At 37.9% G+C, this 20,614-nt stretch overlaps 2 protein-coding genes across 4 annotated transcripts; one reads left to right on the forward strand and one right to left on the reverse strand.

The window, feature by feature from the left end:
* Positions 1–790: 790 nt before the first annotated feature.
* On the reverse strand, positions 791–3,443 carry cga (glycoprotein hormones, alpha polypeptide). Its single transcript, XM_042500588.1, has 4 exons — positions 3,341–3,443; positions 3,136–3,247; positions 2,753–2,937; positions 791–1,734 (listed from the first exon to the last, which is right to left on the reverse strand). The coding sequence occupies exons 1-4, from the start codon at positions 3,344–3,346 to the stop codon at positions 1,660–1,662; spliced, it is 378 nt and encodes a 125-aa protein (XP_042356522.1). The 5' UTR covers positions 3,347–3,443; the 3' UTR covers positions 791–1,659.
* A 6,987-nt stretch (positions 3,444–10,430) lies between these two features.
* LOC121953428 (heterogeneous nuclear ribonucleoprotein Q) lies at positions 10,431–19,504 on the forward strand. 3 transcript variants are annotated; one of them, XM_042500521.1, is made up of 12 exons: positions 10,431–10,568; positions 12,340–12,499; positions 13,468–13,586; positions 13,882–13,989; positions 14,543–14,656; positions 14,960–15,136; positions 15,258–15,393; positions 15,936–16,141; positions 16,282–16,431; positions 16,546–16,667; positions 16,774–17,099; positions 17,948–19,504. In XM_042500521.1, the coding sequence occupies exons 2-12, from the start codon at positions 12,352–12,354 to the stop codon at positions 17,971–17,973; spliced, it is 1,632 nt and encodes a 543-aa protein (XP_042356455.1). In that variant the 5' UTR covers positions 10,431–10,568; positions 12,340–12,351; the 3' UTR covers positions 17,974–19,504. The 3 variants fall into 3 exon arrangements, with proteins under 3 accessions (XP_042356455.1, XP_042356454.1, XP_042356456.1); XM_042500520.1 differs by having other exon boundaries at positions 10,432–10,568; positions 17,945–19,504; XM_042500522.1 differs by lacking the exon at positions 12,340–12,499 and having other exon boundaries at positions 10,434–10,568; positions 17,945–19,504.
* The last annotated feature ends 1,110 nt before the right edge of the window (positions 19,505–20,614 follow it).

Consider the following 20,614-nt stretch of genomic DNA (forward strand, 5'->3'; position numbering starts at 1 on the left):
AAAGGAGCTGCAAGTGATACAAAATAACAACAAAAATGGCACAAAGAGACTTAAAAGACACAGCAAAGCAACAACAAAACAACCAAATAAGGAACAAAATTACACCAGAGACAAATTAAACTTTGAAGTGACGCATGATGACCAAAAAGACACACAATTCAACAGAGATGCAAAATTATCCCAATGACACTCAAAACAACTACAGAAAGATACTAAACGACCAAAACGACACAAAATTATCTCAAAAATACAAAAAACAACCACAAAGAGACAAAAAATGACCACAAAATCACATGAAATGACTACAAGGAGAATCAAAACCACCGCAAAGTCTGTGTGCTTTTACTCCCATATGCATTTTGCAATTGTCTCATAGTCTTTCCATGCTTCCGAGTAGTCCGAAAGCAAACCAGGGTCAGCTCCAACAACATCCCTGATTAAATGACTTGGTTTAGGACACTTGAGCAGTACTCGTGTTCACTAACGGGTCAGTCAGCCGAAAGACTCTTGGTCAATTACATGGCATGCTACTTTTTAAGTGTCATAAAGCATTATGATTATGTAAAAAATGTATGATGATCAAATAAAACAAAAGAAAGAGTGATGCTGCAACATTACTGATTATTGTATAATACCATGACTTCTTGAAGTTATATTTTGTGCTCAAAATATTGTCAAATTCAGTTCAACAAATAAACTGATGGGTTTGCCCTACTTTTACTTACATAACGGTTTACATTTTTTGAATTCTTGATTTGAATTCAGTTTTGAAGCTCCTCTGGAGTTTTTCATCATGAGCTTCACAAAATCTTAGAGGTTTAAAAAAACTGAATTTTCCCTTTTTGGAACATTCTCTGTTGTTGGCTTCAATTTCAATTCTGTCGTTTATTGGCTTCTTACTTGACATGTATTTTAGCTGCCAGTTTGGGCTGAAGAGTCAGATATGTCATGGCACAAACCATTTACCTCGAAACATGATATCAACTTCAAAGCCTTTCACTTTCAGACAGTAAATCATGCAACTACTCCTTATATTACATAATATATAAAACACATTAATATAGGAGCCTGAACAGCCGTGGCTCAGGAGATGGAGTGGGTCGTCCCCTAGTCGGAAGATCAGCGGTTCAATCCACAGCTCCTGTAGTCTATGTGTAAGTACCCTTGGGCAGGATACTGATTGCAAAATTGCTCCTGTTGGCCCATTGATGTGTGATTGCGAGTGAATGTTTAGGTGAGCAGGTGGCACCTTGTATGGTAGCTAAAGCCAAGTGTGAATGTGTATATGAATGTGGCTGTGAAGACTAAAAAGGCGCTATGCAATTGCATTTGCCATTTACCATATTTATCCAAAGCAACTAAGCAATTTGAAACACACCCAATAATTGCCCTCAACACACACCATAATCCCATGCATTTCACTGTAAGACACATTCATGAGAATGCAACATCTGGGTTATACATTTTAATTGCTTTTCATTCTACAGTGACTCATATACTTCATCTATCTAGTTGTGGGTTAATTACACAGACACAAAACTGCTACAAAAATATTATCTGGCGACATAAATTTTAAAACAGAAATGAGCTCGTGCAAATTAAAAGATGCAAATTTTTTTGCCAAGCCGAGTGCTGCAGAATGGTCTCCAGTTCCCATCTTCATATCTTATGAAAATAGCAGGTGCTGCAATGGCAGTCTGTGTGGTTTCTCACTCTTATGCCGGCCACCTCTGTCTGAAAGAGGCACAGTTGAGAAGGAAGACATTAAAAAGTCACATCAATTTAGAGCAAATATATGTAATCATATGTTTTTTAGATGTGTTCAAAACACCTTTTGGGGCATTGTGAGAAATGTTTAAAAAACAGTGACCTCGTTGAAGCTCAAACATTCATTTTAATGAAACCAACTGAGACCTTTGAGGCGAAATGTCTCTTAGCTGCAAACAGCAAAAGATTGCTGAAACATGGCAAGAAACCCTAAGAACACAGTTTAGTAGTATTCTAGTGTTAGTAGTAGCAGTATTTTTTTCAGTCATCATATATAATACAATAAACACAAACTGTATAGTCAATATAAACAAAAACAACACTGTGTATGATGCAGTGACTGAATAGGCTTTGGTAGAAGCAAAAATGCTTATATATACCTCCATACTCATCAATTTAAGCTACTCTTCAAAATGAAAGAAAAACAACAATTTTTTTTAAATTCACACTTGTATTCTTTAAAACTTGCTTTATAAACCATTCTTTTGAAAACCAAAAGTGAATTACACATTTACAATGCATTGTAGTGTGTCTGCTATGTTATACAATATAATCCTCAGAATTGCAGTGGTTTAGTGTAAGGTGGAATAAAATTGAATTAACTGAAGGCAAATTTGACAGATTTCAACCAGGTGTGAATCACTTGATGTAAAATCAGCAAAATATCTATTTAAGTACAGGTACTTCAAAATTGTACTTTACTAAATTGATTTAGTTTATTTCCACTACTGCTGATTTAACATGCCCAAATCCCCTGACCCTTAAACTAATCTTAATGTAAAATCAAATGTAAAATATACAAATCTTTTAAACTGAAAACACACCTTTTCAAGTTGGCATATTCAATCTGATTTTACGGAGACACACACATTATTATTATTATTATTATTCGTCCAGTCTACCGGTGCATTATTAATATTAATATTTCTATTTATTATTTTTTTAATGAAAGTTAGCCTAACAGGTCTATTGATTGAACCTGTACCTCATAGCTGTGCTTTGCGACACAGCATGTTGCCTCAGAGGTGATGTTCTTTGGGATCGTCATCGTCTTCATGGCCTTGAGAGGTGTTGGGTACGCTCTGGAGAAGCAGCAGCCCATGCACTGGTAGACCGGACGATCCCTCGAGAAAACAGTGTTCTTTCTCAGCGTGCACTCCTCGCAGCCCACTGCCGAAAGACAACACTATTGATCATGCACAGCTTGTGATATAGTGCCAGAGACATTTGGAATCTGAGATTAAAAGCACAGTGTAAAATCTTTGTGAATGGGGATAAATACAAGCAGATGGTGCCAAATTACTGAAGTAAATCTTTTGTTTGTGTACTAGATTTGAGAGGAGAGTACTTAGTGTGCAAAAATCTTACTGTTTGATATGTCGATGTTGGGGTAAGAATCAGCTATGTAAATAAAAAAAGACAACAGAAGAAAAGACAGTCCAGCTGATTTCACTGAGCCCATCGTGGTTGCAGCTGTTACCTATAGAGACAAAAGAATATGGTCAGTCAAGAATCTGTTGAATCAAAGCATAAATGAGTTAGAGAGTAATACCACATTAAGAGACAGTTGGACCTTCATTGTGCCTCTGTGTAGGACAGCTTTTTACTGAGGACTTCTGTTCCTTCATGTCATTTTATACCTGTGTCCCTCACTCTGTGGCCTCTTTATCAATGATCTCACTGACTCATGGTCCACGTTGCTACCTTTGTCTTAATCCCTTTAAAGGGAAAATGATTGGAATAAATCCTGGAGAGGAAAAACACATTTAGGGTTTAATCCCTGGGTTTTTGTTACTTGGTAACAGGGGGTTGTTATTATTCATCATGTCCATTAAAGGGAGGGTCATTATTAGTTTGGGTTCATCTTGGTCATTTTGATTTACTGCAGAAAGACCATTTGTAGGCTGTAAGTGGCCTTAAAGTGTTATGTTTTGATTATGGGGAGTCTAAAAGTGTGATAATGAAATATCACTTTTAAAGCAACCTCCACTAGATTCAAGAGAATATTTGGGCATAAGGGAAACATATGAGAGGAAAAAGATTGTTAAATTTAGCATTACAGAAATAAATACGAAATATAGTATTGCATTGTGAGAATTAAGGCAAAAAGGTGAGGATAAAATTGATTTGTTGAGAATGAAATCAAATGGTTGAGAATTAAGTCAAACTGTTGAGAATAAAGTTGACATTTTGAGATTAAGTCAAACTTTTGTAAATAGATCAAACCACTAGCATTATGGATATGGTTGCCTCTACAAAATACCCTCCAAGCTGGCCAACGCCATAATTAGATGGTGATTTGGTGAAGTCAGTTTCTGACTTCGGGTAGCCAAAATGTAACTTCAGGACAATGTCTCTTGTTAACATCAATATGATGCTGAATACTGGCGACAGATGGGGTTGATATTTTGTTGGTTTTAAGTGGTGTTTTTAAGTAACCAAAATGCAACATCTTCTAAATGTCTCGAGCCAGTGTCATCTTGATGTTGAATAACAACATTTAGTCGAGAGGTATGGAGATCAAAACCCAACATTTGCAAAACATCATGATGTTAATTCATGTCCATGTTAACACAATGACAGGACTGTCAACTCTGTCTTTACTCCGACCAAAATATAATGTCTGACTGATGTGAGAGTCCAACATCTCTCTGACGTCATATTGATATCTGGTGTCAGCTGTGTTGTAGATGAATTGGTAAAACTGTACAGAATCACTTTTAATAGCAGTGAAATGATTAGTCTTTTGCTGAATACAGATTGTGGTAATAATGTTAAGACTTGAGAGATTGTGCTGAAAATTTAGTCTGTTTAGAGGGAGAAACAACACAAACTTGAAAGACGTGGCCACACTCGTGCAAACTGCAGTAGTTGGTAATGGACGCAAGGTCATGGTTACACCCAGTGGTGTTGTAGTGGCTGATGAAGTAGGTGTACTACTAGGCAGATGGTTAGGTTACTGAGGAGAAAGTGGGTATACTGCCACATATTCCACTGGCTTTTTGGCTGAGGTGGTTTTACTGTTAACGGACAGAAAAAAGGGGGAAGATGTAGCCCCAACACCTGCGTATACCCTCCACTGCACCACTGGTTACACCTGCATAGAATATTTAGAAGATATGTTGAATTACAAGACTCAATTTGATGGACTAGAGAAGTTGAGTTTACTCTCCATAGTTTGAATTCCGTCTTGAAATGATAAATAAAAAATAATTCTCGTCACTCTTTTCTTTATGCCTTCCTGGCCCTCTTAGATAGCCTAATCAATGTGTTGCAGGCTTCTTGAAAATGTTTTTGGATCCTTTTATCTCCCCAGCGTTCCAAAGAATAGCGTCACAAATTTCCTTAACTCTTTATATTTTTTTAACCTTTTACCATGTAGACATAAGATGTTTTCCTTGGCTGTGTATTCCCTCGAAAATCAAAACAAAAACAAGTTTTTTTTTGGCGTTAAATCTAAGTCTAAAATTGGTGTGAAATTTCCACTGACTTCCCCAATTGTGAAGGTTCTAGTCTTCCTAATTATTCTGACTATTGATAAATCATTTTTTAAATCTTTTAAGTAAAAGAAATGTAAAACCCTCTGTGGTCCCAGCTTCTCAAATATAACCTTTCACGGATTATCTATATAATGTAAATTCAATATAATATTTTTATAGGCCAATCAAATAATTGTAAAACATAATATGCACCGTAATAATAATAATAAAGTTATTAGTAATTAGTTAACTATTTTTATGTTACACAAGTAGGAACTTAAGCATATTGATGCCCTGTATGAGACTATATTGTTTTTTTAAGTCTATACTGGAATGCTGCCATACTGTATGTCTTGGCTTTAAAGATAACAATTTTCATTCAAAACTTCCTGTCAATAAACATTGCCGCAAATGTTTTGGATGTATTCTTTTCACTTGGAATTTTAAAGTAGCTATAGCCTTTATTGAGGCAAAACTCATTTTAGTGCCAGGGCATCTTCAGAACCAATTGATGGATGGAAGAAGGTACAAATAAATAAAGCGATATCTGATCGTATCCATGTGTCCACCTCCGACATCTGAAATGTCAAGGATGAATATGAATTTATTTTGTTTTTCATTTGTCCTTTTACTTAAGCACCCATGCCCTGTGTCCTTGGTTGTGATGGCAATAAATCCCTGGCCTTCGGCTCATATTTCAATAAGTGTGGAAGACGAGACAGTAATCCCCAGTAATGTTTAAAGGCTGTTTTTGACTTCTATCACAACATTTGTAACACGTAAACCCTAAAATAAGTGGCATTATATGTCAGTTCTGCTGATAATATTGGCGTTTATATTGTGTGTTGTTGCTTTGACTGTATGACCCATGCAATACTCTGCTGTGTATTTGTGTTCTCTCATTGACCTGCTTCAAGGCCACCTGATTTATGAAACAAAGAGATGTACAGAGTTTCTTATGTTCTGCAGGTAACTCAGAACTACTCAACGCAGAGTGAAGTGTGTCACCTACACAGTCATGCTTGGTGAAACACTAGTCAGATATATTTGGGCTCCAGTGTCGACACCGCCACTGCTGCTATAGAGGAGAGAGCACAGAGAGGTTAGCAGGTCATGTCAGCCAGGCTCGGTTCGAAGCCAAGGTGACAAGTCGGTGACACCACGCAACAAATGAATCAGCTGAGATCATCAGTTTTCTCAGCCATGAAGTGAATGAAAATATTTAGTGTAGCAGTTCAAAGATCGATGATTGAAAGTGAGGATGAAGCCCATCAAGTCTGAGCAGTTTTATGCAGGGTCCAGTGGTGGTCCCAAGACATTTTTCACAGGGGTGGCCAGTGGGACTGACCCTGGGAGCAGTCAAAACAATAAGTCAAGATGCAGAGGCCTCACATAAAGCTAACCCCCAAATGTAGGTATTTATTCACAATTATTTACAGTGCAAGACACAGCATAAAAAGTCAGCAGCAGCCCAAAACAGGGGTGCAGGAGTGACCTATTTTACCTACAATATTCACACACAGTGAAACATAACTGGGGTGCGGATAGCAAACCCATCAATAAAGCCTCTGGAGGTGAAGGCCATGATGTCAGGCCGCTCTGATGGAGCCTGCAGACATCTGGGCTGAGACTTCCTCTTTAATGTGCCAGTCATTTCGGCTAATCTCTATAAACACATATCTACATATTAATTTATATCAAAATACATAATAATTTTTAAAAAACAACTAAAATAAAGCTAGCTTGTTGCCAGACTATAGCCAATGGGTTCTGAGATTGCATTTCGGTTAAAGATTCTGCCTCTTCACACAAACTGTTTTACTATGCAGTACAAATACGATTTTGGTCAATCCTATTCATACTACAAACAGACTACACTGGAAATAAGAACACTTCCGGTATCATAATCTTGTCCTGTTGCCTACAGCTTCTTCATGTTGTTTACAAAGACTAGTATCAAGCCCTTTGTGTCACCACTACCTGGCTCATTCCCAAAACTAAGAACTAAAATATTCATTAAATGAAAGTGTTTAACCACCTGACATCTCACAGCTGGCTGATTTTGGTTTGTTTAACATACATTTGGTATAATAAACTAACTAGATCATTGGTTCCCAACTGGTGGGTTGTGGTCCAAAAGTGGGTTGTGGGTCCATTCTGAATGGACCACAAAGGATTTGTGGACATGTTAAATTTATTTTGAAGTACAGTGAATTTCAAGCACAGAGCTTTTATTTTGAAGTACAGTTTCTGTTTACTCTTGCAGTCTGTTTTTTTTCTTTTCCTTTTTGCACTAAGCTGACGTGTTTGTGAAATAAAACTGAATATGTGGTTATTTATCTAATGTGTGGACATTGAATGAATGACTCCATGGCTGGACCAGTTGGGAACCACTAAACTGGGTGATTCTTTTATCTTTATCATTTATCTTATTTGCTGTACTGATAAAAACATTATTGTGAAATATTTCATATTTCCCCTAAAAGCAAAGCATCACTTTGATGGGATATAACTATAACACTGTGTAAGTAATTTCACACATACAGGCACTTATTATAAATGAATATAAAAAACTGAAAGGGATGAGGTTTGCTTAATTGTTCATGACAGATGCTTTAACCTAAATTAAATCCTGGATCTCTTTTTTACCTAATAATCTTTGTGATACCTCTATGAACATGATGTTGAACTGGAATTTAATTTGACTATTATGGAAAAACAAAAGGTTTATATACAGTTCTGGCAGTTTGGGATCACAAATTCTGCAGACAAAATTTTGGCTAATACCTAAAAACTTACAGATGACCTCTACAGTCTTGGCACTCACTGCCTATTATAAAGCTGAATGCAAAACTTTCTAAACCAACTGTTTTGTAGAAGATCTGTCTGAGTCATATTAAAGGTTTGTTCTCTGAGGAGCCTTCACAGACACGAGCAATAAACTTATTGTAGTCCCATAAATTCAAAACAGACATTATTATGAACTCCACCTGTAGAATTTTCCAGGGCTGCAACAGTCTGGGGATGATTAGACGAGGAAGACAAAGCTTATTAGCAAAGCTTTTACTAAGCTAGAAGTATTTGTTTACAAAATTTTAGTTTTGATAATATTTACCTTCATTTTTTTTGTACTCAGTCCTTGTATTACACTTTCCCATTGTTTGTTTTTGTCTTGTGCCATTCAGTATGTTTGTGTTTGTTACATTTCTTTGTGAAACATTATTAGCAATTGGGAAAATGCACCAGGAAATCATCCTGCTGCTCTATTCCTTAACAGCTGTGTAAGTTATTCCTCAAAATCTTCCATCCATCATCATCCAGCTGTTAATGCTCTATACCTGTGGGGATTGTTGGAGTCAGTTACCTGCTAAAGTTTTATTATTCCTACCATGAGCCAAACATTAAGCCCATCATTCACTCTGGCTGTGATGAAAAAAGCAGAAAGCCCAATACCAAATTCATATCCTGCATTATGTCACTGCAATATCTGTATTTTGGAGTATTGCCAAGGGTTACCACTGACACAAGTAGTTTTCAATTTTGGCTGTTCGAATATGTGAACCTAGAAATTGTCATTAAAAAAACACCAACATGTTTTGGTGTAGTTTTTTGACTTGCAATTTTGCATTTGACTCTCAGTGAGCTGTTAAGAACAAATTCATTTTAATTTGGCTTCATTTAACCAAGAGAAAAAGCAAGGCCGTGGCCATGGCGTTCACACTATACACTCTACTTTACTGTACAAATATGCAGTAAATAAAAGCAACTGACCTGCTGTCTACATAAATTACACATGTAGTGCAACATACTCTGACTTCACAAAAATAACGTGACAGAGACATTAAAGTTTGTTGAATGAACCTGTGAGCACCATTGTTGGTCACTGAGTTAATGTGTGGCATATTAACTGATGGTCATTTAGCTGTGACAGTTAAGATTTATGATTATTGATTGATTAGTTGTCCCCTAAAAACATTTGTCTCCACAACATACAATTACTGACACTTTTTTAGCAAAATAATATATATTTTTTTTCTTTATCAATATATTGGATGGGACATTTTTAGCATACCTGAATACTAGGCATACACATACATAAGAGACAGCTATATATTATTATGTTATTATTGTGAAACATCATATACAGATATAGTTCTACTTTTTTAATTGTCTGCATTTATTTTATTCAGCTGTTTACTGTGAGCACAGATGTAAATAAACTCAAACTCATATATTGTCCCCCCAAGATATTTACTACCTTCAGAAAATACTAATTGAGTTAAAAAAACAAACAAGATAACAACAAATAATCTGATAAAATAAACCGGATTTTGTGGAACAGACATAGACACAGGTAACACGTTTTTAAATCCAGTTTGTAATGAATATATGATGTTGCAGAGAATCTTTTACAAAATCTGTAAAAACTGTTATGCAGTTTTGCATGACATAAAAGAACTTTTCAGTAGTGCAAAACCTTGCACCTCATGTTGCTGTATCGAACAAATAATTCTTTTAATATATTATATTATATTATATTATATTATATTATATTATATTAATTTTCCATACACACACTCTGACCTGTTCTTTTGTTCATGTAACAGTGTTAAATCAATGTGAAGAGTGACACCGTGTGGTGACAAATGGGACCCACAATACTACTTAAAGTCAAGCTGATTCCAGTCAAACACTGCTGATATACTGCGAAGTATACAGAACAAGTGATGTTCTGTTAATAAGGCTCCAGATACAGTATCTAGTTTTAGATTGAAATATATATGAACTGGCATGAATGAAAAAAAATATATAATACTGACCATCTTTAGAGTTAATGTTAGTATTGGTGGTGGTAGATTACGAGTACATTATTAATACTAAGCTAATTTATTTCATTGTTATGCTTCCTTGTTTTGTTTCATTATTTTTTACTTTATATTTGAGTTCAGTTTTGGCTTTTTCGCTCATTGATTAGTTTCTGTGTCTAAACGTTCAACAGTTTTATTAGCCAGCGCTTGTTTCCGACACATAAACTGTGCTTTTGTTGTGAAATTACTCATCGATAGTAATTATGATGGATGCTTTGAATGACCTGCTGCTCCTCTGTAAAATGCATACAAGGCAAGCCCGTGCAGCGCTGTCCAAGAAACCCCATCGACGAGACAAAACTCGAGGCGTGAACGTGGCAGCCATTTTACATCATCAAGAGTGAATGACTGAAGCCGGATCAGTGCCGGGAGTTTTACACTTTTTCTGTCTTTTAAATATCACATTTATCTTCCTAAATAATCAACACCATACACGTTGGTGATCCAGCGGCAGGTAGGGCGAATGCTACTGTTTGGTCACGTGATTGTTGCTTTATTGCTTGCTGAAAAGTCTGAATCGTGCGGTGCTGTTTCAAACAATGTGGAAACTGGTGGTGGTTGGGAACGAGTTCTCCAGACCGGCTTTTTGAAAATGGACTCTTCCTATATGGCGGCACGTTGACAAACCACGCATCTAGCGAGCTAAACGTTTAGCCTCCAAGGCCTCGTTGAATGTGATAGGTTTTAAAAGGCGATTCTTTGTCAAATGGTTAAGTCTTTACCGACAGATGACGTTGTAACAATGGCCTCACTGAAATTCCGTCCGAATTAGCATGCTAGCTCAAGCTAGCCTATTTTGACAGATCATGGAATTGACATGCTCATTGTCATCGTATGCTAACAGCAGCTAGCTGGTAAAAGAAAGCTATTTTAGCGAGAACTCGTGATCCTCCCTTACTATTGTACAAAATACCATGCCCTTTGCTTACTATAAATCCAAGTGCAGACGCTTTCATAGAAAATGCATATTAGCGCGTCTTGTTATTGTCCCAATGAAGGTCCCAAGTTGCTTGCTGTAACATTAGCTGAGCAAACTAGCCCGCTAGCTAGCTAGCCTCAACGTGTGCGAGTCTCCCCGCTTAAATCTAACGTTCACATTAACATCGGCAAAAAATAATTTATTGACCAAGATTTCCAAACGTTACACAATGAAAACTCAAAATTGATTTGCACGATCTCTACACAGTTACTTTCAAAGAAATGTTTTTAACCACAGAAAGCACGTGCTTACCGATATAATGGCATTAATTAACAGACACTCAAAGATATCGGTCGCGTGATATATTTAAGCCACTTGTAGCTTAAAGGCAACGTTAGGTAAGTTAAGGTTAGGCCAGAACAGGAGATTGCTGTCCACGTTTTGCTCAGTCCAGTTGCCGGATACAGTAATGTGATCAGAGAGCAGTTTGCACAAGTTCATGCCTCAGTGTCTGTCTACAAAAACTAATGTGAAGTATTATTTTGGGTGGTCATTAACGTGACGATTTGGAGTATTTTCCTTAGTGTCACAATGTGTTGCTAAAGTGTCAAGAATCAAAATGCAATAGGGTGCACACTTGTTCATTGGTCAGCTACCGGAAACAGAGGCTCACTCTCTGATGGAACACGTGTATCGGCTATCTAGCCTGTGCTGAAGTCAGCAGTGAGAAGGTAAGTTAACATGTAATTTAGAGACCAGAGCGGACAAGGCGTCTACAACAGCAGCCACCAAGAGGGCTGTGATACAGCCGTTAGCAAGTGAACTTGGCACTGATTGCAAAAAACTTTTCAACCCAGAATGGAAAATACTGCCACATGGACACCAACCCTGTAGGTTTTATAAGATTTCACTCAATCTGTTTCTATGGGGAATTAGCTATGTGCATTATCTGTCTTGCGTGCAATGTTCAAACGTCTGTCAACTGCCTATGCACAGGTTTCTGAGCATCTACCTCATGCAAGCTGAAAGCTGCAAGTGTTATGTCAGGATAGTGAAAAGTCTCCAGACTGTGCCGGGGCCACACAACAAAGATAACTTGTTTTGCTCACAGCCACACCCACTGTTTATTGATAATTTGTTCTCATTAATACAAAAGTCACTCTTTATCCAAGATTGTAAATGGTCAAACCATAAAAAAAAAAAAAAAAAAAAAAAATCTGACAAGTCTGAGACTTTGCACTCTTCTGAACACAACCCAAGTCTTGCCCTTGACCCAGGATTAATTTGGCTCATTGCATTTACACAGATTTCTGGAGACATGGCCACAGAACATATTAATGGAAATGGTCCAGAAGAACCAATGGACACCTCTGCTGCAGTTACCCATTCTGAGCACTTCCAGACTTTATTAGAAGCTGGTTTACCACAGAAAGTTGCTGAAAAACTAGATGAAATTTACATAGCAGGTAAGGCACAATGACTATACTTGCATATTCAAATATGCAATTTTTTTATGTTTATCAATATTCTTGCATGTACTGTCATTTTATCACCTTTTTGAATGGGGGAATTGGGATCATGAAGCAACTTTTTGTGGTTTCCTACCAAAATGGGTACTGCAGTGCTACAAAATATAAAATTACACATTACCAATGTGAAAATGTGTAAATGATTGCAGCATTTGCATTCCCAACATGGTTGCATGATCACTGGTGTCAGGGCGAATGAATTATCCTCTCCCTGGGAGTCTCTTGGTGAGCCTGTCCAGTCTTTCCCATTCATTTCCATAAAGTTTATTCTCATAAAATTATTGCAAATAGATGAACTGATCTTAAGTATGATATTAGTCCCCAGTTTAGATATCTGTTGCTTTGGTCAGATCTCTACCCGTTTGTATTGGCTGAGCTGCAGTGACAAAATTTGGGGGTCATTTTAGGACTTGTTTGGTAGGTCAGATCTTAAAAAGTACTGGTCTGGCCTTTCAGCCAGATGGGGCCGAGACAGAAACAATGGCAGCAGCTGTCTGGTGTGTGGCTGCCTGGGACAGGTGACGGCCCCTCCATAGAGGAGAATGCAGACCGGCTCATTAGAAGCTCCCAGCCACAGTATAGAGGGGCACTGGCATATCGAGTTGCACTGTCACATCTGTTGTGATTAGTTCTGCAAAAACTCAGTGGTTGGAGAGTAAAGTGCAGCCTGACCACTCAATACAGCTCCATTAGATTAGGCTGGTCCCGCTCCTCCCTCCTAATTGTAGTACTCATTATATACCCATAACACAACGTAAAATATATTTGTCATGCAAAATGACTGGTATGCAAATGTCTCAGTTGTACCTAAATGTTTGCGCTTGAATGATGAGTTAGAGATGAGAACTATCTCTTTTTTTTGTTAGGAGCTCATTGTTTCTCTGTCTTGTCACCTCCTGCTCCAGGTTTGGTGTCACACAGTGACTTAGATGACCGAGCGATTGAGGCTTTGAAAGAATTCAACGAGGAAGGTGCTCTGCAAGTCCTTTTGCAATTTAAGGACAGCGACCTCTCACATGTTCAGGTATGGTTATGGCACTGTCAGTGTATTATCTAGATAACTTGAGCCTTTCTCATACCTTAATACAAAGTGGACAATTGTCTACTGTGACGTGTGATGTGAAATGGCATGATGTAGTTGTATTGTAGTTGCACAATAGCCCTTAGCTGTCCTTGATTTTATCTGCAAGACAGAGTTTTTTGCTGTCTTGTGTAATAGTTTAGGCATTTAGTGTGTAACCAAGAATTAGAAGTTGCCCTAATGATGATTTACATAATTATTGTCTGATAGTACTAAATTGTTGTCCTTTTTCTTTCAGAACAAAAGTGCCTTTCTTTGTGGCGTGATGAAGACGTACAGACAGAGAGAGAAACAAGGGACCAAAGTGTCAGACACCAATAAAGGACCAGATGAAGCCAAAATCAAAGTGAGAACTAATCTTACATCCAGAAAGTTGTATCGGATTTCATGCTTGGGACAAAATGTGTGAATGCTCATGCAATTCTTTTTGAGTGTGAAAATATTTTATTTCTATATCCAGGATGCTGTTTTAAAGTTAGACCCATTCAAACAAGATTTTTTTGTTCTTTTTTTACACGGTGTTATTGTGCTTTCCTACAAGTTAACTTTTTGAAATGGTATGTATCCCTTTTTAAACAGACATTCTGCAGTACTGCCGTAAAGAAGATATGCCATTATGCCAGCTTTGCCTTTTTTTTTTTTTTTTTTTTTACACTGAACTTTTCACTGTCAGAATCAGAATCAAAAATACTCAATTGATCCCCAGGAAGGAATTGATTTGTTGCTGATATAAAAGATAGAGAGTAGTTGAAATAAGAGTATTAAAATCAGTAATAAATTAAATTATACATTAGAAATCTGAGTATTATGTTTCAAATTCACACCAGTTTGCAAAATATGTATAAAAAAGGGCTTGATACTGTCAATTAAACAGTATATTTTCTGCTATGTTTTCGTAGGCTTTGCTGGAGAGGACTGGCTACACACTTGATGTGACAACAGGCCAGAGGAAGTATGGAGGTCCGCCGCCAGAGTCTGCTCACTCAGGGGCACAGCCCACCATCGGTACAGAGGTACAGAACACGTCACCTTTAAGTTGTACCATTTGTTAAGCATAAAGATGCAAGAATGTTGCACTTTTATTTACTCACTCCAAGTTGTTTGTTCTTGGCCAAGTGCATCAGGTTTCAAACGGTGTCCAAATGATGACATTTTTTTGTCTGCTGTAGTAACCATGGTTACACTGATAGTTTACCGCTAAGAGCTGATTGGATACCTCTTTCCTAAATGCCACCTATCACTTGTTTTCTATCTTAGTTGTCAAGTTAAAGAATTGCTCTCATGCACCATATTTTGCTGTCCTCTCAACCTGCCAGATATTTGTAGGCAAAATCCCCAGAGACCTCTTTGAGGATGAGCTTGTTCCGCTGTTTGAGAAAGCCGGCCCCATCTGGGACCTGCGTCTGATGATGGATCCTCTCAGTGGCCTGAACAGAGGCTACGCCTTTGTCACTTTCTGCACTAAAGAAGCTGCACAGCAGGCTGTCAAATTGGTACGTTTACAGCAAATATGACCAGACAGAGAGAGGGTTTCGCTGCAAGAATTAAGTCAACAAGAAAGCAAAGGGGGTTTCTCTTCATCTTTTACTTACAATCTCCAACATCCTTCTGCAGTGCAACAACAATGAAATTCGACCGGGTAAACACATCGGTGTGTGCATCTCTGTGGCCAATAATAGACTGTTTGTTGGCTCCATCCCCAAGAGTAAAACAAAAGAGCAGATTGTTGAAGAATTTGCAAAAGTCACAGGTGAGTCAGCAACATTCTTTTCTCCTTTCTTTTTTTTAATAATCATCAGTGTAGTATTTATTCAGCAGCTTCATTCTTACATTTTAATATTTGCTTTTTGGACAGTTTTATTGAGATGGGCTCTGCCCGTAAGATGTGTAAAGAAATAATCAGTGTGTGAAGCTTTGACAGTCTGTCTGTGTCCAAATGATGACTACATTACTATGCTGGAGTGACTCACGTTACCATGATGGCTTACCGCTAAGATCTGATTGGGCACTAAATGTAGCTAATATCCTTTTTTGGCATAAGACATTTTCTCCACTCGATAAGAGTAAGAGAAAAAAGTTTGTTATAACAGTATCATCAATAAAAAGACAATTTTCCTAATTTGTTTTGAAATCAAGCTTTTAAATGATAGAAATGTATTTTATTTCTAAAGGCAGATTTGATGTCACGAGTTTGTTGGTATGTCATGGATTTAACAGTGACCTCTTGAATACATCTAGTTAACCCCCTGCTGTCTTCTCTCCCCCTCTCTCTCCCGTGTCCTGTCTCTACAGAGGGTCTAAATGATGTCATATTGTACCACCAGCCAGACGACAAGAAGAAGAACCGGGGCTTTTGCTTCCTGGAGTATGAAGACCACAAGACGGCAGCTCAAGCCCGCCGCCGGCTGATGAGCGGCAAGGTGAAGGTGTGGGGGAACGTCGTCACTGTGGAGTGGGCTGATCCCATTGAGGACCCGGACCCAGAGGTCATGGCCAAGGTAAGGCACAGGGCCAGAGGTCATTGGTAGCATACTGTCAAGTGGATGTGTCACCAAAATTAATTTTCTTTCTGCCTGTCCTCTGCTGTTGTATTTTTTTCTGCAAAAAAAAAAGCTGAATCTCATGTTTCCATCACTAGGTCAAGGTGCTGTTTGTGAGGAACTTGGCGAGCACTGTCACAGAAGAGATACTTGAAAAGGCCTTCAGTCAGTTTGGCAAGCTGGAGCGGGTGAAAAAATTGAAAGACTATGCCTTCATCCACTTCGAGGAAAGAGATGGTGCTGTGAAGGTATGGACAAAAAGCAATCTTTGTCACTGGACTGACAAACAAGACATTTATCAACTTATGGTTTGTTGTCTTTCAAGTAAAAACATAATTTTATTTTCTTGATCAATTTTGCAGGCTTTGGCTGATCTCAACGGCAAAGACCTCGAGGGAGAGCACATTGAAATCGTCTTTGCCAAACCCCCTGACCAGAAGAGGAAAGAGCGCAAAGCACAGAGACAAGCCGCTAAAACACAGATGTAAGAAGTAACAGTGCAGCTCAAACATGTGACCTTTTAATCATGCAGTTAACACATTTTGATATAAATAAGGATGTTTTTGCTGAGTCTGTGTATCATCTTTCAGGTATGATGAATACTATTATTACGGGCCTCCCCACATGCCACCACCGACAAGAGGCAGAGGCCGGGGCGGCCGAGGAGGTTATTCGTACCCTCCTGACTATTACGGCTATGAAGACTATTACGATTACTATGGATACGACTACCACAACTACCGGGGCGGCTACGATGACCCATACTACGGTTATGATGACTTCCAAGGGTCCGGGCGAGTACGAGGAGCGAGGGGAGGAGTCCGCGGCGGTGCTAGTCAGACCAGGGGCCGCGGTGGTGTCACACCAAGGGGCCGAGTGGGCTTCTCCCAGCGAGGGGGCCCTGGAACAAGCAGAGGTAAGTTTTAGGTTAGATTAGCATTCATCGTCTCCTTTTAGGAGAAATTTGTCTTGGGACATTCGAGAAAACACAGGCGACACGGCTGCACACGTGTACAGTCAGACTACATGTAACATTCAGTATCACCCAAAGAGTATTGCACAGTGCTCCAGACCCAAGTGTTGCACAGAAGACTTGCATAAAGTAATTGCAGAAAAGTCCTATACAAAAATAGCAAGTGCACTACATTAAATCATTACACGGATGCCCTACACCAAAATTTACTTTTCTTTGTGATACTGTCAGTTTCATAGTTGTTAAAATCGCAGTGCTTTCATTTGTTCCATGTAATTACTGCAAAAGAACTTGTTGCATGGCTCAATTTATTTTGAGTCGGTGCTTTTTAAAACGTGAATATCACAGGAAATACAGCTAGTGAGCTCAGTCTTTTAGTCATATTTTCTGTCTGTGAATCAGTTATTGAAATACTCATTTCAGAAAAAAGGACTTGGGTGGAAGGGGCATACAGATAAATAAATGAACACAGCTGTAGAGAGGGAAAACTGAGTGAAGGTATTGATGATCTTGAAATGATGTTGATTATGATAAAGCTGCACTTTAACTTAAGTCAGACCTGCTTTTTGGCCTCCTGACTAATCCTTGACAGGTGTCAACTTTCAGAGCCGCAAGTCAGTTTGTTTTGCCAGCAGACAAAGGGCACTTACAACATACTTTATTTATTAGAAGGCAGTCTTTTCGGGAAAAAAACGTCATCTTTCTAAATTTTGTGCCATGTTTTTAATCTGTCAGTGAAGGAGAATGTGTTCGAAATACTAATGTTATCTTTCCTGTCGTTGGTCCAGCAGGGAAACGCGGCCGAGGGCGGTCCTGACCTGTCACAGTGGATACTGACTTGATGTGTGGGGTTACACCGTAAGCTGCAATGGATGTTGAAACAAAAAAAAGAGCACGACAAAAAGGTCCAATGATATTCCAGCCTTACAGAAGAAGCACCCCCCCTCCCCCTACCTACCCATGTTTTTTTATTTTTATTTGTTTCTGAAACTGCCACCTTAAAAAAAAAAAAGAAAGGAAAAAAAAAGACGATTGAGGATGACGATTCTAAATACTCGCAACAGCCTCTTTGCCCCGAGCCCCTTGTTACAGCCCTGAATGACAGGGATCTATGTATTGCCCTTACAATCTCCCCCTTCCCTGTCCCTGAACATGCCATTTTTAAATAATTATTGAAGAAATTGCACTTTTTAAGTTCTTGGGTTTGAAGTGGCTCAAAGGAGCTTGATGCTATTGTATATTTTTGTGCTAATCGCAATTTTTATTGTCGGAATATCCATGTTCTTAATCGTTTGATCTGGATGTTTGACAGAGAACATTTGCAGGTTTTTAGGGTGTACCCACCTGGCATGGATAAGTCAGGCATTCCAGGAAAGTGGTTCTTTTCAGAACTTGTCTTTAAAGGGTTGGTTGACTACCTCAGTACAGAGGACTAAACTACCCGGCCTGTACTGTAAATAGGGAAACTATATTGATGAAAGCAGGGCTTGTTTTCATACAAAATATGCACAAGAGCTGCAGCGCAAAAACAATGTACTTAATGTAATATAGTCTTTTTAGCTGCAGCTCTGACACTGCAAACAGTCAAACTGGGCATGCAAAACAATCTCATATGATGAGTCTGAACAAGCCCTGCTTTTATCCTATTTTGAACTGAATTAGCCGCCTTGCTTCTTCAGAGTATGTAGTTACTGGTTGTATAGTTTTTCGGATAAAATGTTACTTTTGTAAAGGCTTCAACATCAGAGGCATCCAATTGCCTTTGACTAAAAAAAAAAAAAAGAATAAAAACAAAAATAAAGCCCTGCAGTGTCCCTTTTGTGCCACTGAATTATTCCAGTGGGTTTGTTTTTATATTGATACAATACATTTTCAAACATCAGAATCATGTAAAACAACCTAATTCAATCCTTCATCATGTAAGATCATGTTAATCATGAATGATCCCTTCCCAGTTCCCAAGACAGCAACTATGAAAAAGATTTTTTGAGTTAATCTTGACAGATGACTGAATTGCCATATTGCCCAGCCAGTGAGCATGTGTGCCTAATGTTAGCTGCTATGATTTGGTGAGGGATCATAGTCACATAGTGGTAGAAGGGATACTGCAGTGAAGGATTTCTATTTCCGGGTATAGCAAAAAGGAAACTGCTCTTCAATCCCAGTTTTCTATACAGTTAACTCCCTCAATAAAATCATAACAACCACCTTTTGAAAAAAAGATGTTAGCAGTTTTAAACTATTGTTGGTGGCCAACAACGTTTTTTGCATTCCTGCAAATAAATTGTTTTATACTGTAAAATGGAGGTGAGTGTAACTTATTTTTGTAATAAAGTTTTTGATTTCTATCTGTGTCTTAGTCTTTGGATAAAATCTTTATGCGGTGCAAATGCTCTGCTGTTAATTGGCTGGTGTTTGATTTAGTTTGACAACAGATCGGTCTCTGAAACTTGTCTTTGTATTTATCAGTGGTTTGAATTTCCCTTTGTGTGATGATAATATTATAGTCATCAGTTAAAATAATGCACTTTGACTATTATAACAGATGAAGTCAGATGAAATAAAACCATCACTGAGAAATTTAGAGAACAAAATATAAAGGGTAATGATCGGGCATAGGATCAGTATATTGAACAATGTTGAAGACTTCAGAGCTGACATTTCTAGATCAAAGCAGAGAAAACACTAGTGCAACTTTTATATCATTTAATGGTTCAGCTCTATTAGAAGTTTTCCAGGCAAAGGTGTAGCTTTAGTTTCAACATTGTGGGGGACACATAAAATGGTTTTTTTGGGGTCCTCTGCCAGGTAATTTTGTTCATATCAACAATTTATGCAACAATTTGAGCATTTTCTGCATTAATAAATGATTAACTTGTCTACAGTTTTGCTAAAATAAATGCTCTCCGCTATTTTCATATTTTTATTGGGAGAGATATTTGCACGATCAAACTAAGGGGGGTGTGCATATAAAACAGTCTTACCCCAGCCACCTGCTACCCTGACAAATAAACCACATTCATTTAAATAGCCTTAAATTTAGCTGATTTATACCCATGAACACTATTCTTTCTCCAGTTAAATTGTTGTATGTTTTTCAGTGTTGGAATATAACAAAGTAAATTTACTCAAGCACTGCAACTAAGTACACCTTTCAGCTACTTGAATATTTCCTTTTATATTATATATTTTTCTTTTTCCGCTACATTTAAGAGGGGGATATTGTACTTTTAACTTCATGACATTTATCTGACAGCTTTAGTTACATATTAAGATATTTGCATAAAAACATGAGACAAAATTGTCAAATACGTTTTGTTATAAATTACCGCAGTTTATGCAGCTACATCTGAAATGAATTGTTAATTACAAAGTCAACTGAGAAAACGTGTTGCCAACTATTTCGATAGTCTTTCCTTTTATTTTTTTTTTATTTTTTAAAAATATTTTTTGTTTGT

Source organism: Plectropomus leopardus, chromosome 14 (genome assembly GCF_008729295.1).
Source record: "Plectropomus leopardus isolate mb chromosome 14, YSFRI_Pleo_2.0, whole genome shotgun sequence".
NCBI lineage: Eukaryota > Metazoa > Chordata > Actinopteri > Perciformes > Serranidae > Plectropomus > Plectropomus leopardus.

Coding starts and splice junctions, on each gene's coding strand:
- cga (XM_042500588.1), bottom strand. Junction 2,938..3,135: donor CAACATCGACATATCAAACA/GTAAGATTTTTG, acceptor GTCTTTCGGCAG/TGGGCTGCGAGGAGTGCACG. Junction 1,735..2,752: donor TCGCAAAGCACAGCTATGAG/GTACAGGTTCAA, acceptor TGCCTCTTTCAG/ACAGAGGTGGCCGGCATAAG.
- LOC121953428 (XM_042500520.1), top strand. CDS start 12,352: ATGGCCACAGAACATATTAATGGAAATGGTCCAGAAGAACCAATGGAC. Junction 12,500..13,467: donor AGATGAAATTTACATAGCAG/GTAAGGCACAAT, acceptor CTCCTGCTCCAG/GTTTGGTGTCACACAGTGAC. Junction 14,657..14,959: donor AGCCCACCATCGGTACAGAG/GTACAGAACACG, acceptor TCAACCTGCCAG/ATATTTGTAGGCAAAATCCC.